Source organism: Aptenodytes patagonicus, chromosome 5 (assembly GCF_965638725.1).
Source record: "Aptenodytes patagonicus chromosome 5, bAptPat1.pri.cur, whole genome shotgun sequence".
NCBI classification, from domain to species: Eukaryota; Metazoa; Chordata; class Aves; order Sphenisciformes; family Spheniscidae; genus Aptenodytes; species Aptenodytes patagonicus.
In genome coordinates this window covers 81,057,845-81,074,187 of record NC_134953.1, presented here as the reverse complement: position 1 = coordinate 81,074,187, position 16,343 = coordinate 81,057,845, and the positions used below count along the sequence as shown (strand labels likewise).

Genomic DNA, 16,343 nt, shown 5'->3' with positions numbered 1-16,343 from the left:
AACGTTAATGAAGATATCAGACACTGGCAGACATTGACAGAACTGGGAATCACAACCCGGGCTCTGAGCCGCCTTCTTGCATCTCATCTCTCAGAGCTCTCAGGTGTATCAGCTATAATTATTAATTATATAAATTAAAAAAAACCCCCAAACCAACAAAACCCACACAACTGTTGAGTAACACTTTATTAGAACAGCATTTTATTTTAAAGACTCTTTGATATGCTCTTATTGTCCTAAATCCCTGTGCATGTATTATTATTAACGATTAATCCCCATTATGTCTCAAAAATGGAAAATTCTGGGTTTTTTTTTTCCTAGGGCAGAAATCTAACAACAGGAGAGCTTGGATTCTTCCCAAGTGATGCAGTAAAGCCTAGCCCATGTGTAAGTACAATTGTTTAATTCTGTTTGTCATCTTACAGAAAAACTGCCTAGTTCATACCATCGCTTTATTAATCTTACCTTACAAAAATCATATTGTTTCTCGTACCTTTGTGTTTTCATGTTATGTTCAATATTGCTTAAAATATAGCATTCTAATACTTTTGGTTATCTGATGTAAATAGGAAACGTCAAGAAAACATGTTTGAGAAGCAGATTTAGCTTTTGGGAATATTAATACATTGAACTGTCTAAAGAGTTTCCAGATTATAGAACAAACACATTTTATGTGAGAGCGCACTTTCTTCCTTCCCCAGCGGTAAGGTGGGAATGCTGTGGTTCTAATCTATTCCCCAGTCACTTTGGGTTAGAGAGAGGGATTACACCATAAGTAGCGAGTTTAAAAATGTGTGAGAGTAAAACTAATATAAAACTTTGAATTCAGACTGCTCGATAACTTTTCTCTTCGCTGTAGGTTCTTACCTGCCTTTATTTCGCACAAGGATGTTCTCAGTCTAGAAAAGTTCAGGATAACAATAAGAAAAATTAGTTTATAATATGTACTCAAGAGTTTTGTATACAGACGTGATGATGCATTGGTATACTGTATGCTTGCTCCTTCATTCTCTGTCCTCTATAACACTGTGCATCAGATTACTATATGTTCCATTGATGTAAACCCATAAAACCAGTGAGGAATCATATTCCTTACTTTGCTTTAAGACAGCTTTAACTTCTAACTCGATTCACAACAGTTTGACTTATTAATAGAATTGCTGTCATTACAGCAATCAAGATCTGCCACTTAAATGGTTTGTAAGTAGGTGGAATCAGCTGTTAGTGGCTGCGTTTTGGTATGCCTTTAAGGCTCATGTTGTGCCTTAGTTTCTAAAGCAAGTATACATGTGATCCTAAAGAATATAAATACATTAGTGTATCTTGAGACATCTTTAATACCCTATATTTTCAGAATTTTGATGCACAGAATATTTGTCGGTACAAGGTATGTTAGATTGGGTGAGAGAACAGGTCTGGAATAAAGGTGAAAATGTTATGTGAACTTAGCTTTCTTCCCTCCACCCCTTGCTTATTGCAAAAGCTGTGGATTTCCCGTGCCGTGGTGTCGCTCTCCTGGACACAGGCAGTACCTGCTGTGTATTGGCGTTAGGGTCTTGGAGCCACCCAGTCCGTCGTTGTATAGTATCATTGACAGCAACTGCAGCAACACTTTAGGAACTGCCGCTACACTTTAAAGCAGAGGAAGCAGGATATCCAAAGTTAGGAAGAATGCTGCTGGGGTGTTGTGAAGATTGCTTTCTAGTGATAAAGCTTTCTGCTAAATTTGGAAATAGACTATTTAGAGAAGTATTGAAAATAATACAGTTTTGCAGAATGAATAAATATTATTCATGAAATGTTACCAACCGGTGTCATGATCAGAACAAAAAGATAAATTGATGCTTTACCACTGTTAACGTGGAAGGATGAAATATAAACATCTTATTATGATAAATGATGCAGTTAAAGATACTGAAACATCAATCAGGTTTTAAACATGCTATAACTTTTACTGTTGTTATTAAGTCTAACAACCTTTACAACCAGGTGATATAAAAATGCCCAGAAACAGCATAAAATACATACATCAAAAGACTTTAGGAATGAATATTGAATGAAAAACTGCTGAGCTCCAGAATATCTATATTTCAGACTTTTCACAGATGTACCTATAAACAATTTTTTCCTCTTTGCAATAAGTGGTATATGTCAGCAGACGTTTTCTGCACCATGTGAGTAATACATGGTTTTTCCTAGCTTTCTTCCAGTTTTCTCATTTCTATAGAGGCATTGGATACGTAGCACAGTATGAGCCAAGAGCTTCTGGAATAACATTTGATTTTACTGTATTTCATGACAATGAACAACACTTGTTTTTTATATATATATCTGTCCATTCAAAATTAATGAAAAGGACTACTCATCTATTGTTTAACTGCTCTGAAGGATGGACTTAAACCACCTGTGAATTTTTATGTCCTTTCCAACATAGTAGGACTACTTGACAAATTAAGAAGGTTTGTTCTTTTTTTTTAATTATTCTTTCTTCTCCTGCTGCTGATAGAATGCATGTTACTTAATTAGTCTTATGGGGGATAATACAAATCATTAAAGGTGCAATTCTTCTGTAGATGAAATGTATTATTGAAATATCTCGCAGCATGTAAAGACCCTAAGTGCCTAGCTGGCCTTGAAATGTCTCATTTGGTCGCTTCACTAAAACATTTCTCGCAGGAATTCTTTGTCAGCATATTCATAATCTGTTAACTTTTTTCCAAGTCTCGCCGTTAGTAGCAGAGGTGCCCGAGTAACACCATCAGTAGCTGTAGGGATATGAAGTGCCACTGCTGCTGCCAGGGGTAGTACTTGGCTGTGTCAGGCCCCCTACACTTCAAAGGACTTTGCGTACCACCAGCACTACAAATGCTACTGTTTTGTAGCCCTTTGTCTACACTATTTGGGAGTAATGCACATTTCCTTTTTCTCCCTCAAGAACTAGACTAACTTAATGACTGGATAGATTTACTGCTGTGGAAGCTGAACAAGTGACCCTGGTTTTATCACAGAGAACTTTAATGTGTTCCACACTAGTGTCTGCTTTGTTATTTAGAAAAAAATGTAAGTTTTGGGCTGTCCTGTAAAATTCAGAATTTTATCATAAAAATCTTGGGTTGAGAGGCATTCGAGTAAGTGGTTATGTATTTAGTTTGAGTGACAGTTGTGTCAAAGGCAGTAAGCAGAGCTTTGTGAACTCTGAAAATTTTGGTTCATGGAAATGAATCTTAACAATGCAGGGATGGAAGTTACATCTTCAGTAAATTTCAAGTTAGCCAAAACCCTATCCTATCACAAAAACCTGAGCAAACTCTTGTTTACTTCTGTGGAGAAAGAGAAGTTAGGAGACATACTAATTTAATTCCTGATCTAAGGTTTTTTGCAAACTTTCTCAATAAAAAAATGTTCTGAAGTTATCTAAGAAAATACTTAGCCAGTGTTTTAAGTGAAGCGTTCGGAGTAAGTGCATTATATAACTCTAGCGTTGAGGCTTCTTAGCATGAAGACGAGAGCCTTAAAATGGTGAAATTGTAACAATTCTTACTTGTTTCAATAATTTAGTAATTTTGCATTCCAGTAACTGTGCTTTTTTGAGAAGGTTGCAAGATAATATGTTACCAACACAAGTGGTTGTAAATATCATCCTCAACTCATACCATATGTGTCATCTAGTTTACAATATCCTGGTTCAATAATCACTTCATAGCTTCCTATTCTGCTTTTTTCCATGCAAAAGCTGCCTGTTACTACCTCATCAATACTGCTAGAATGTACCATGGCATTTTGGACAGGTTAACACAAAAACTTTTAACTACTTGACTCTTGCAACTTGAACTGCAGAATACTCTGATTAAATATGCAGGGAGGTGGGGTTTTTGTGTTGGGGTTTTTTTGGTTTGTTTGTTTTTCTGTTTTGTTTTTTGGGGGCTTTTTTATCCCACCACTGGAGTTTATTTCAAGGTCAGGTCTAGAGACTTGATAGAGGTCTCGGTTGATACCTGAGGTCAAGTTAGTGGGAGCTGTAATTGATTTCAATTTCAATTAACTTAAGTTTGTAGGCCTGTATAATAATATCTTCCTGAGTTGATCTGTGTTTGGAAGTCTCTGTTGAAGACATTCCATATATCATAAATAAAAAGTGAGAAGACTGTTACTGTAATTTTTTCCCTATTAGATTCCAGAAAATAATAAAACATTCTTTGGTTTTATTGGAAGAAAAAAAAGAAATAATTTGCTTATCTAAGAATATATGACATTAGGTTATAAGTCTGCAAGATATATGCTAAGCTTCCACTAAAATCAATTTTTCAGCACTTCACAAGTTTCACACGTTGTTTTGGAAGACTAGGGTAATACCGAAGTATCATACGCCAGTGGGAGACGGTCAAGATGAAACGCTGATTTTCATGGGGATTGCTGTACTGTGCATCTTGTGCATGTATAAATGTTATCTATGCATTTGTTTATGTATACATGTAACATCCATTTTGCAAACTTACTGTAGTTTGCTTAATTTTTTAAATTGAATTTGAGACTCAAATTCCATGCTTATTAAAAACTAGTACAAGAGTTAACCAAGTCAAATACAAAGGTGTGAATGATGTCATACAATACAATCTATGGATTGTCCTCAACTCTTTCAGAAGATTATATACTGTATTTCCTAGGAGACAGTCTTTCTAAGGCCATACATGAAATGAATTTTATACATGTTACTGTAAATGTGGTGCACATTTTAATGATACTTTTCAACAATATGTAGCACTGGGCTATTTTATGTATGAAATTGGAATGTAGGCACTGTCAGAAAAACTTCTAACAGTTCTAGTAAGTAAAAAAATCTGTCACAGCAGCAAAGAGTTAAAATATTCTGTACTACTTTCAGAATGGTATTTATTATAACTTCCTTCAAAAGAAAATAGACTTGCAGACTAATTAGATCGTCTGTTTCTTTTAACTTGTTTCATCTGGATATTGACAATTAGATCAATGCTATCTAATTTGTGTGGTTAGAAAAAAATCTTGATCCTCATTCTCTTGTATCGTTTCATGTCCTAGGTTCCTAAACCAGTAGACTACTCTTCACAACTGTGGTGAGTCCCTGTCTAGTCTTACAAGAATCTCTTTGAAAGAAGCAGTCATAGAAAGACAACTGTGTTTATTACAATTTAATTTATATTGGTTTAACCTTTCTAGGCTTCTGAAGAAGGCATTGTGTAATGGTTTGGGAAAGCAACACCATGCATTGCCTAAAAGCATTTCTGATATAATAAAATGTCAAAATCATTAAGCACTTTGTTTACAAGTCTGTAGCTGTGCAGCCTTAGTCCCAGAGGTCTGAATCATAAGAGATTAGTATAATATGGAGCGTGCAAGTAGATCTTACATGTTACGTGAATAAAGAGAAGGAATAATGTTAAATACATCGTCTCGTGAATAGTTCTGCATTTCCTTTTTTTAAAAAAAAAAAAAAAAAGACTGTAGAGATATAAAAGGACAATGTATCAAAACTACAACCACTGCTGGTCTGGGGCTTATGTAGTGTGTGAATGCTGTACTGGAATTCAGCTCACCTCTAGAAAAGACATGGTGATTCTGAGAGAACAGAATAAGCATCGCTTGTGTTCTTTCACGGGTTTTATGCTTTGTCATTTAGACGTGAGTTCTGATTTCCTCTAGTTTGCCAAAAGCGAAATCAGAATCAGATCTAAACGAATATTGATTTATGTTTAATATTTAAAATTGGTATTTTAAATTAAATTCTAACAGTTGCTCTATTTATAATTTTGTTAGAAGAAAGCATATCGTTGGGGTCAGTCTTTATCGTCTAAGGATTTGTAATACTTAGCTGAAAAATGACTTTAGGCTGAAACTTGCTGTAAAAAGTCATGTATTTTGTGATAAACTTCAAAATGCATGTTCCCTGGTGTGTTTCATAAAATAACTATTTTTTTATTTAAAGCTCCCATCTAATTGGTAGTGATGTATTAGTATGAAATTTTACATAGTAGCGATCTGTGGTGTTGACTGTCTTTAGACTACTTTCTAAAATGGTAAAATAAGCATCTTTTCCCTGGAAGCTATGTCACTTTCCTCTCCTCAATTAACAGTTTAACCTCTAGTTTTGTGAATAAATGTCTGCTGACAGCCTCTCATGAACTCCCACCCAAACCAGCAAGGCACAGCAAGGGCACAAATCTGCTTATGCAGTCAGGCTGCAGAATCGGTGACTTACTTGTCTTAGCTTTCAACTCTTGGCATCAGCTCTTTCAAATTTGGCCATATTAGGACGAGGTTTTTTTTTTTCTTGTGGATGTTTAGTTTATCCATTACACTTTAGCCTTTAGAGGTTATGAATAATTATGAAACCAAATAAAATAGTGTGTTTGTATAAATACCAAATTTTTGTATAGGTCTTTTTTTGACCTCATATACTACTGTTGGCTGATTCTTCACTCTGTTGAGATAAATCCCACTAGAACTCAGGGGGGTTCAAAGGTTCAGGACCACTGTTTTATTGTTTCACTTGCAAGACATGATTCGGAAGAATGTTTGGTTCTATGAGCTATTCAAGCCAGTAGTCATTCAGCTAGTGCTCAGGCTCGAGCACTTTCCTTAACAGGCATTGTATTCAACATGTGCACAAGTACTTTTCTAATTAAGAATTCCCCCGCCCCCCATGCGGAGTTTTTTCACGCTTTATTCTTCATTCAAAGATCTGGAAATGGTATTCAGTTGCAACTGATATATTTTTAGGTCCCCATCATGTGCAGAATATTGGGACTTTGCATTGCGTATTTGATAGACCTTTTTTTGTAGCTTTGAAAAAATCATAGGCAATTTTTATTGTTCTCTGTTACAGGTTTGCAGGAGCAATGGAAAGATTGCAAGCAGAGAGTGAACTTATTAACAGAGTAAATAGCACTTACCTGGTGCGGCACAGGACCAAAGAGTCAGGAGAATATGCAATTAGTATTAAGTAAGTGGAATAGATATCCTACAGAAAGTTTTCCTGTTCTCATTTTTCCTTAGATAGTATTTGAAATAATGAAGGAAAATAAAATCTTGTTTCAATTTATATAATCATACACAGCCTTTAAGAGAGTCAATATAGGAAAACTGAAGTTGCTGACAGAAATACCCAGGGTTTATAGTAGGAAGTTAGCAATGGTTTTATAATGCTGATGTAGCAAATGGGTCTACAAAAATGATGGTCTAGTATATTGGGTAAGAGTAAGCCAGTGTTTGGACTGTGATGTGATCTGCTTCTCTGAAGTGAGTAAGAATGTTTCACTGACTTCAGTGAGAACTTGTCGAAGCTCTTTGCATCTCAGACGTTTCAGTAAAATGTGGGTTCGTAAATTCTGTGAATGCACATGATTGTGAGGGTCTTGCTTTCATGTTGTTTATCAACATGGATATAAAAGTAAGAAATATATGGGATTTCCCAGTTAGAATGAGCAGTTAGTTGTGACTTTTTTTCTTGAATACAGATTACCTCTTCAGCTGTACTTTAATAAATATATTTGGTTAATTAGACGTCAACTTTGTTTTGGCACAGATATACATTTTGTCTTAAGAATTTATTCGTGTGGTGTTATTGGGGCATGCCCTCAGGTAATTATTGATTGTGTCTGATTAAAAACACATTTATATTCATAAGTTATTCATTGCCCACAGGTACAATAATGAAGTGAAACACATCAAGATTTTAACAAGAGATGGCTTTTTCCACATTGCAGAAAATAGAAAATTTAAAAATTTAATGGTAAGCATTGATTAGGTTTTTAACAATGTGCGATTTTCTATGTAGCTGTTGCTGTAGTGAGAGCTACTTTGGTTTGTGAAATTACAGAAGGCTGTGAGAGATTTGAATTGTGTCTATACCTGCTAATAGGATAATTTTTTTACATTTATGGTTTATTCTCTAAGTGATGGTAGTATGTGCTTAAAACTACATATTTATATTTAGGACTGGACCGTATCCCTTGCAGTTACGTGGAAGAGAGGAGTAATTTGAATCCCATGCATCAGCCCGCTATGGAGTTAGGCTGAATCTTGAAAGGAGAATTTGATGTCTTTGGAAATCTTTCTCTATATAGTAATGATCCCTAAAAGTAGCTAGGTGAAGGTTCCTTCCCAGCACATGTACACGTGCACTGCTGAACATAAGGATGCATATCGATGTGTAAGTTCAGAGGGAGAAGGATATAAGGTGCCGCTGTGTCAGAGAGCCCAGAAAAACTCGGGAGAGGGTGGCCTTCCTGGTCCTGGTGCACCAGGCAAAGAAGCGCAGCTAGAGAATGGGGCTGTCAAAATTGCTAATAGCTCAGAAATCCTTGTTGGAATAATAGTCATCTGGAGTCAATATCGACTAGTCTAAATTAAAGCAACTGTGTGGCTACTTTGAACTTATACTCTGTGGCGGCAAACCACTCACTGGCAAACTATAGTAATAACAGACAAAACATAGGCTCTCTTACTGACTTTGACTCCAACTATAAGCATAGTTCATCCCCAGAAATAAAAGTTTGGTGTTCTAACTGCCCAGATCAGTCAGTTTTCAATGTTATGTCAGAGTCATCTTGTACTGGGAAGAAATTCCTTTTTTTGAACTTTAATTTGAAAGAATTTCTTGACAGCTCATTTTGCTCAGACAAGACTCATAAATACAAGGTGTCTGAATAAATTACCTTAGTACATTTGTAAAATTTTACTGCTTAAGCATTTTCTGATGCATTGTTAAAGGAAGCTCATTCAATATATTATATTTAGTGCAATCAATTGGATTAAAACTTATGCTGCAGCCTTCATGCATATCCAAGTACTCTAAAATAATAAATAAAAATGAAGGACAATGCAAAACAGGAGTAGGGAGAGAAGCTTTAAAGCCGGGAAGCATTAGAAATTATTTTAATTTAACCACTGATACTCTGTAAAGCAAGAGCATCCTACAAGTAGTAAAAAATCAAGCAGAAATCTATGCTTTGCCTGACCCTGATTGAAATAAGTGCTCATTAGAATGGGAAGGACATAAATTTCCTGATGAAGAATGCACCATGCTGTTTCTGCACCCTAATGTCTTCATTTGACACATAGAAACCAGTGAAGTGTTTAGTGTTAGGGCTGGGGACACTGGGATCTTATCATTGGTAGCAACAGAAACCATGGCGTTCCTCATGTACGAAGGAGGTGGCTACTTAGTCTGCAAAGACTACAAATGGTTCACTGGGAACTGATGAGAACACGAGTGCTCTCAGTATCTTGTCAAAGCATGTGAGCCGGAGTCACGTGCTGCCAGATATCTTCTCGTGGCAATGATGCAGTTTAATGCACTGGTGCAGGTCTTAAAATAGAGCAGAATGATCAGAGAGATAAGTACAGGACACAAACTTGGATAAAAAAGAAACAAAAAGAATATGCATTGCGTCAAAGAATTGAGAGGACAAAAGAGATTTCTAGTGTAAAGGCCTCATCGCTACCAACTTAGCCTTGCTGAATTCAATTAGGGAAAAGTCATTTCATAACTCAGTTTTAGGGTATTATGAAGTCTGCCCTTGAGAGTTAAATAGACAAGTGATAGTGTAAGTACTGTTTGCATATGCTGTGGAACAACTGCTTTGTTCTGGGTAGATGCAAGAGAAAAAGTAACAGTCTCTGGAAGAAGAGAGGAACAAAAGTAGTCTGAGTAGAACTGGGAACAGAAGAGAGACAAAGCCAGCAGCCATGGAAACCTAAAGTAGTGATCTGCAGTGACACAGTGTTCTGTACTACTTTGAAGGTAACAAAAGTAGAACAGCTCTTGTACGTAGTTTTCACAGTACATTTGAAAAACTTTCACGCGAGTAATTAAAACGTGCTGAGTGTGTAAAGCAGGCCAAGGTGCAGCGAAAGGTCAGCTCTGCTGCTGATGTGAATCATGGTACTGTGACAGACTCCTGAGGAGCCCCATCCACGCTGGCAGGGGCTACTTACCTTACTTACCTCTTACCTGTTTGTAAGCTTGCTACTGTGATTTGTGCAATGAGTGTTTTAGAGGCCAGTTGTTTGTCGACTGTTTTCATGGAAGAATGGTATTGAAAACTAAGCTTTTAAAAGCAACTGAATCTTTGTGACCGAAGGTAAATTTTTTTTCTCAGTTTGGAACCATTTTACTTATTTTGACAACAAATAAAATCTGTCCAGTGAAACATCTTACTATCTTTACCAAACAGCATAATTCTTACAGACTTATGTGGTGCAAAAAGGTAAAAAAAGTTTCATACTAATTATTTTTGCATTTATCCAGAAATCCTACTTTGAATGGTCCGTACTTACAAATCACCCTCTCTGTTGCCTTGGTAATTTGAACGTCTGGGTACTCGGTGGTGATATGTGACAGAGAATTTGGTTGCTGACATTGTAGCTTGTGTGCTGTGCTGATACCAGACAACAAAGCGCAAACAGTTCTTATTCTCCTGGCCTTTCTGCTTACTTGGAGTGCCTGGCAGGTCTGTGATTATGAACTGTTAAAAGCAGGTGTAGTTTTTACTTAGCTTTGGACTCTGCCTTAGAAGCAGTTTCAGAGACGTGCAACGGCTCACAGCGTGGGGAGTGAAGTGCTCCAGAGTTCAGTTCAGAAGATAATCTTCAGACTGTTATCAAGAACTTATGGTTTATGCACTAGATCTTGGACTAAATAATTTAAGAGTCATTTTGTTTGGCTGGAATTAATTTATCACTGATATAGGCTGTTGTAGGCTAATAATTGTGTTAAATTTTTTTTAACTAGAAGGAAATGATTCAACACGGTACTATTGCCTTATTTTGACCTAAGCTTGGCTTGGTCAACTTTGATTTTGGAAAACTAAATGTAAGTAAGTAGAATGGAATGACTGAGTTACTGGTAGGAGTGAAGGGTTTACAGTAAATACATTGCTTTGTGCTTGCATTTCTGAAGAGTGAAATCCCACACTTGAAGTATCATTAATCAAATGAAATATGTTTGCTTTGAATTGTCTGGGCACTTTTAATGTTATTGTTGGCTCTGTGTACAAACTGGGTGATACTGACATTATTAGGACTGATTCAAATCTAAGAGACAATGGCAGGGGTTGAAGATCGCAAAGGAGTAGCATGAGCTGTCAGTATTTTGATAGGTGTTGCCTTCTTTAGAATAGAAACTAAAGTGACTTGCCTCCTTGGTTACATAAACTATTTGAGCCAGTTTTTTATATTTTCATATAAAAAATGTGTGTGCATATATATAAAATTTCTGCGCATATATAAAATCTGTGTGTGTGTATGTGTGTGCATATGTATGTTTGTGTATATACACACACAGAGAGACAAATTTTTGGATTGGGCCGAAGGAGAATGTGAAATGCTAGATTTTTCAGTCAGTGTGCACTATCTGGAAAAAACCAAACCAACCCCAAACAAAAAAAAAAACCCACAAATTTTAATGGCAGAGCCTTGAAAGTTTTACATAGTCTGTGTATCTGCTCATTAAGTTGCTGTTGACTTACATGCTTATATGCAAGCCTTATGCTTTATTTTGGATCTGTGTACTTATAAATGCATTTGTGGATAAACATCACTTATCATTGCAAAAGAAATTTGAGAAAACAAAGACAGTTACCATTATATACTTAACAAGCAGCTGACCTTGCCTTCTGCCTGACTTCAGAAAAGCAAATACATGTTCAGCCTGGCTCAAAGGAGCAATTAAGTGTTGACTCTGACAATAAGGTTTTACTTAAAAAAAACCACCAACCCCAACAAAACCCAAAAACCAGTTAAACGGCAGTGTAAAAGCAGCCAATATTTAGGGTACTTGCTTTTTTTAAAATAAACATGTACTGTGGGATGTTGTATTATAAAATAATACAACTTGTATGGTAAAACTGTCATTGACTGTACACCAGAATGTTGAAAAGGATGTGATTTCAATTTCCAATGCCATAATATTTTTCCTTTCTGAAAGGAACTCGTGGAATACTATAAGCACCACTCTCTCAAAGAAGGCTTTCGAAGTTTGGATACTACTCTTCAATTTCCATACAAAGAATCCGAAAACTCAGTGGGACAAAGGAGTAACAGAACAGGTGGCAACTGTGAGTATTACAGATTTTTGTATATTACTTTCTGCCATATAAATATTAAAAGGACAAGGTACTTTGAACATCTTCATTTTCCATTTTTGACGTATAACCAATTAATATGGTAATGCTTTTAGTTAGGATTTTTTGAAGCTAAGCAGATTCAGATCTGCCAAGAGGTATATAAACATGTCTAGCAAGTTTCTCTTGCTGCCAAACTTAAAATCTCCCTGATATTAAAAAATTTATTAGGCATCGCTGGTGAGAGATTAAACTGCATCCTGCCTAGTTTTTTCAGACATTTGCGTACACGCAGATACAAGTGTTAATATTATCTGTGACAATTTCTAATCCTTAAAAAGGGATTTAAATAAATCAGTTTTGTAGTGTAGCCATGTGAAGTAGCATCTCAGTAATACCACATAAATTTCTAAAAAAACCCATTAGGTTTACTGTATCATAATTATTTTTATGCCTGCCTTAAATGTTAACCTTAAATATTTATTACAGGCCTCTAAGCTGCTGAAAGTTAATGAACTACTGTACAATGTAAATAGCAGTTAAAAAGTTTTGACGTTTAGAAATAAACCGAGAAGATTTACAATGCATGTGGTATCCTTTATTTAACCTACTGCAACTTCAGTGGAAGTTAGCATGATTTTTAGGATGCATACAAGTTCAATGTTAATGATAAAAACTACCACATGGCTGGCCTCTGGAAAGTATATAATGTTTCTGTCAAAGAGTGAATATTAGATTTGCAGTTCTGCAGACAATGGCTGTATCTTTGTACTGCAACAGATAATAAGAGGAAAATAGAAATTGATGGGGATTTTAACAATATGAAGACTACTGTGAAAGTCCGTAGAGTCCAGTCTAGTCTTTGTGATGATGAAGCTGGCTGTGTTACTTTCATTTGCTGTGTTTGTGATCTTTTGTTTATTTGCTTGCCTCTGTTCCATAATGTTTCTAGAACTTTGGAGACTTTCTTCCTCTCCTAATTAAAGTGAAGATAATTTAGGACAGATGATTGTAAGAAACCAGTGTGTCTCTGTGCATTTCACTTACTCTGTCTCTATCTCCCAATTCCTCTTTATTCCTTCCATTTCTGTTTTCTTGCACTGCTTCCCAGGACTTCTGTCAGTTGTCTCCCTGCTATGCTGTATCTCAATACATCTCCGTTCTTGGTGAATTTATCTGTCCCGTCCTTTCTTCTCCCTTTAGCTTGCGATCTCCCTTTGCTTCTCTCTTCCTCTTGTCATCTCTCGTGCTTTCCTCATCCTTTGCCTCCTCCAGCATTGAGACTTTAATTGTTGAGAGGATATGCCCTGCTTAATTCACCTTGCATTTGTTTTGGTTATTATTGACTGTGAGCAGAACCAATTTGTTTTCTTTCCTTTCTTAGGCCGGTTAGAATGTATCTATACTGTCCACCAACTTATTAGTCTGCAGGAGCGTTAGCTCAATCGTTTCATGCTTTACAAGATACAAGACTTATGGTACATCCTCATTACCTTCAGTCCAGATAAAAAAGAAAACATGTCCTTTAACAAGATCTTTATGGAAGAGCAAGAGAAATGAGTGTGGGATGCCCTCATTCTCAAGGGGATGAGAAAGTGCATCTCTGCTACAGTAAATATCAGCCACTTAACGTTACAAACTATGCTGGTGGGAACTGGCAGGTTTTCTCTTAGGCCAAACTGATTGAAAACCCTTCTCAATTCTCAGACTCCTCATATAAAATCTAATAGATTTCCACAACTCTGCTAGCCTACCTAGACTGACTCTGGATGACACTGTCATTTAATGGATTTGACAGTTTTCTTTTAAAGTGATAGCATGTCCCCACGAGTGTGGGGTTTTTTTGTGGGTTTTTTGTGTTGGTTTTTTTTTTTAAGCAAAATTTCCATGATTCACAGCCCATCTGAATGCTGCTCAGTTTTAAAGCTATCCTGTTAGTTTTTACCAAGTTGATGTTAGAATAACTATATATCTAGGCTCTGTGAACCCTGCTGGGCTGAATTTGGAAAGAAGTTGGTAAACTTTGGGCTGCAGTTGTGTTTAGTGGAGAAAGCAAATAAGTTCACATCACAGCCCTCAGTGAGAACTGCCACACAGCTGTTTTTTTGACCTCTTCCCACTTAATCTGAGTGCAAGAAAAACAGTTGTTGAAAGGAAGCCAGACGAGTCCGCTGAAGAGAGAGAGGGGCGCTTTCCTGTTCTTTTTCAGTCGTGCAACTACTCAGTGTCACATTCACCGTATTTTAACAAGCACGGGCCTGAAGCTAGTGAATGCAATGGACTTCTGCAGTTTGAAGCTGATTTGAAGGAGGTTTTGGGTTTCAACTCAGTATTTTGCACTATACTATTCATACGCCTGTGTCTGGATTTTTTAATGAGTCCATCTTTTGAAAAGGCATCAGCTGCTTCTTCAAAAGAGCTGGTCTTTAGCATATATAATTGACAGAATGAGTAGGAAGAGTATTTCTAAAAAATGTGAGTTGAACCACTGTAGACTTTGACAGAGTTGTATCATTTTCTGCTGCCAAAGTCTTTGAGCTGCTGTGAAATTGAATGGCAATTCCAAATTAACTTCACTTTCTAGAACAATGTGAGAAAGGATTATATTCATTTTTTGTAATTGTCATGTTTTCATTTATCAATTGAAGGAAAGAAAATCAAGTGGCATTTCAGTTTACTTGTAATTTCGGATATGAACCATAATAAATTACCTTGTAACTTCTTAAATTTTCAGGGAATTTGATTCTCCCTTCAGCATCTACTAGATTTTTGGAACAAAAAGATCTTCATTTTATGGGGATAGTTAATTTATCTTCCCACGTTAATTAGAACTTTGCTTTTCAGTCTCCTGGTCTTGCAGAGGTCGCCCACTCTGTTCGGATATTTATTGTACACTTTTAATGTGGTTGTAAAAGCTGTCAGACATTTACTTTTCTCAATATAGAAATTCAAGCTAATTAGGAAGATTTTTGGGGAAATGGTACATTCTTTCTTCTTAATTTTTCAGTCCTAGGCTTTTCTAGACATAGTATGATCAAATTTTGTTTTGCTACACAGAAAAATACTAATTCTTACATTAGATTAGAGGGGTGATCGACCCATTTAATGAAATAAAGGCAAAAATGGAAGAAAAGTTGACATTCTTCTACAGAATAGTTTTTGGCACTTTATTCCAGTCTGCTGATGCAGAGCACAATCGTATTGAGAAATCTGAGTCTTTCTGAAATTTAGACTTTAATGTAACCTAAATCACGAAGCCAAATACTACTTGAGTGACTGTTTTTCATCACCTGTAGACTAGGAGTAGGTGCATTAACTAGTTATATCACATCATTCTACTGCTTAATGCATTAACTGTGTAAAAGTATCTGTTAATAAAGTAAAATAAAACAAGTGTCACCCAACCCTTAAGGAAACAAAAGAACCCAGCCTTTCTCCTTAAAAGCCAACACCAAAACCCTTATCAGTGACATTTAAAAATAGACTAGTTACCTGTAGAAATCTAGTAGGATTTCCTTGCCCACATAGGTTTAGTTGTCCAGAATTTCATATATAACACCAAACCTCCAGTTGTATCTGACAGAAAAATTCTCAAAAAATTAAGACAATGTATGGACAGGAAAGGACCAGCCATCCCCTGTATAGCACCTAACCTGTCTTTATTCCTGCACGCTACTTTTGCACACTATCATTGTACTTCTGTAGAAATAAAGGCAGTTATTTGTCTCTAGGGATGGGCACACCAGTCAAGTTGCCCTTTCGGTTTGTGTAACGTATTCTCACACAGAGCTGTCACCTGGGGTTACTAGCTCCAGTATAAAGGAGTTCCTCAGGTAACCTCATGCATTCTCAGATAATCTGTTTAGTATTAGAGGCGGAGAAAGGATCATTACTCTGAAGGATCAGAAGGGAGTTTCTAGTGCACAGGAGGCCCTGGAGTATGTTTCTTTTGTATTACTTTGAGATACTAACCTAAACTACTGTTGGTTTATGTTGCGGGGTTTTTTTAACAAATAACCCATAGCTTATGAACGTTAAAATACAGTATCGGTCCTGCTTATTTTATTTATGCTGGTAGTTTCATTGTCACAAACGTATCTATACTCATCCAGGTAAGATGCACAAAACTGTATCATTACCTCCGCCATGGATTCTTTGTTAATTCCTTGCATAAAGTAGTTCTAGTCATCATTCCTGCAAATAACCATTTTGAAGCAAAATGATTTTGTTTCATGTGTAGTCACA

At 36.3% G+C, this 16,343-nt stretch overlaps 1 protein-coding gene across 2 annotated transcripts in view; it reads left to right on the top strand.

The window, feature by feature from the left end:
- Nucleotides 1-16,343, top strand: part of VAV3 (vav guanine nucleotide exchange factor 3) — a 176,623-nt gene that overhangs the window by 148,751 nt on the left and 11,529 nt on the right. For both annotated transcript variants that reach the window (XM_076337936.1, XM_076337937.1), the window contains exons 21-25: nt 322-387; nt 5,056-5,090; nt 6,860-6,976; nt 7,678-7,765; nt 11,963-12,092. In XM_076337936.1, the coding sequence (XP_076194051.1) occupies nt 322-387; nt 5,056-5,090; nt 6,860-6,976; nt 7,678-7,765; nt 11,963-12,092 (436 nt within the window). The remainder of the gene's footprint in view (nt 1-321; nt 388-5,055; nt 5,091-6,859; nt 6,977-7,677; nt 7,766-11,962; nt 12,093-16,343) is intronic.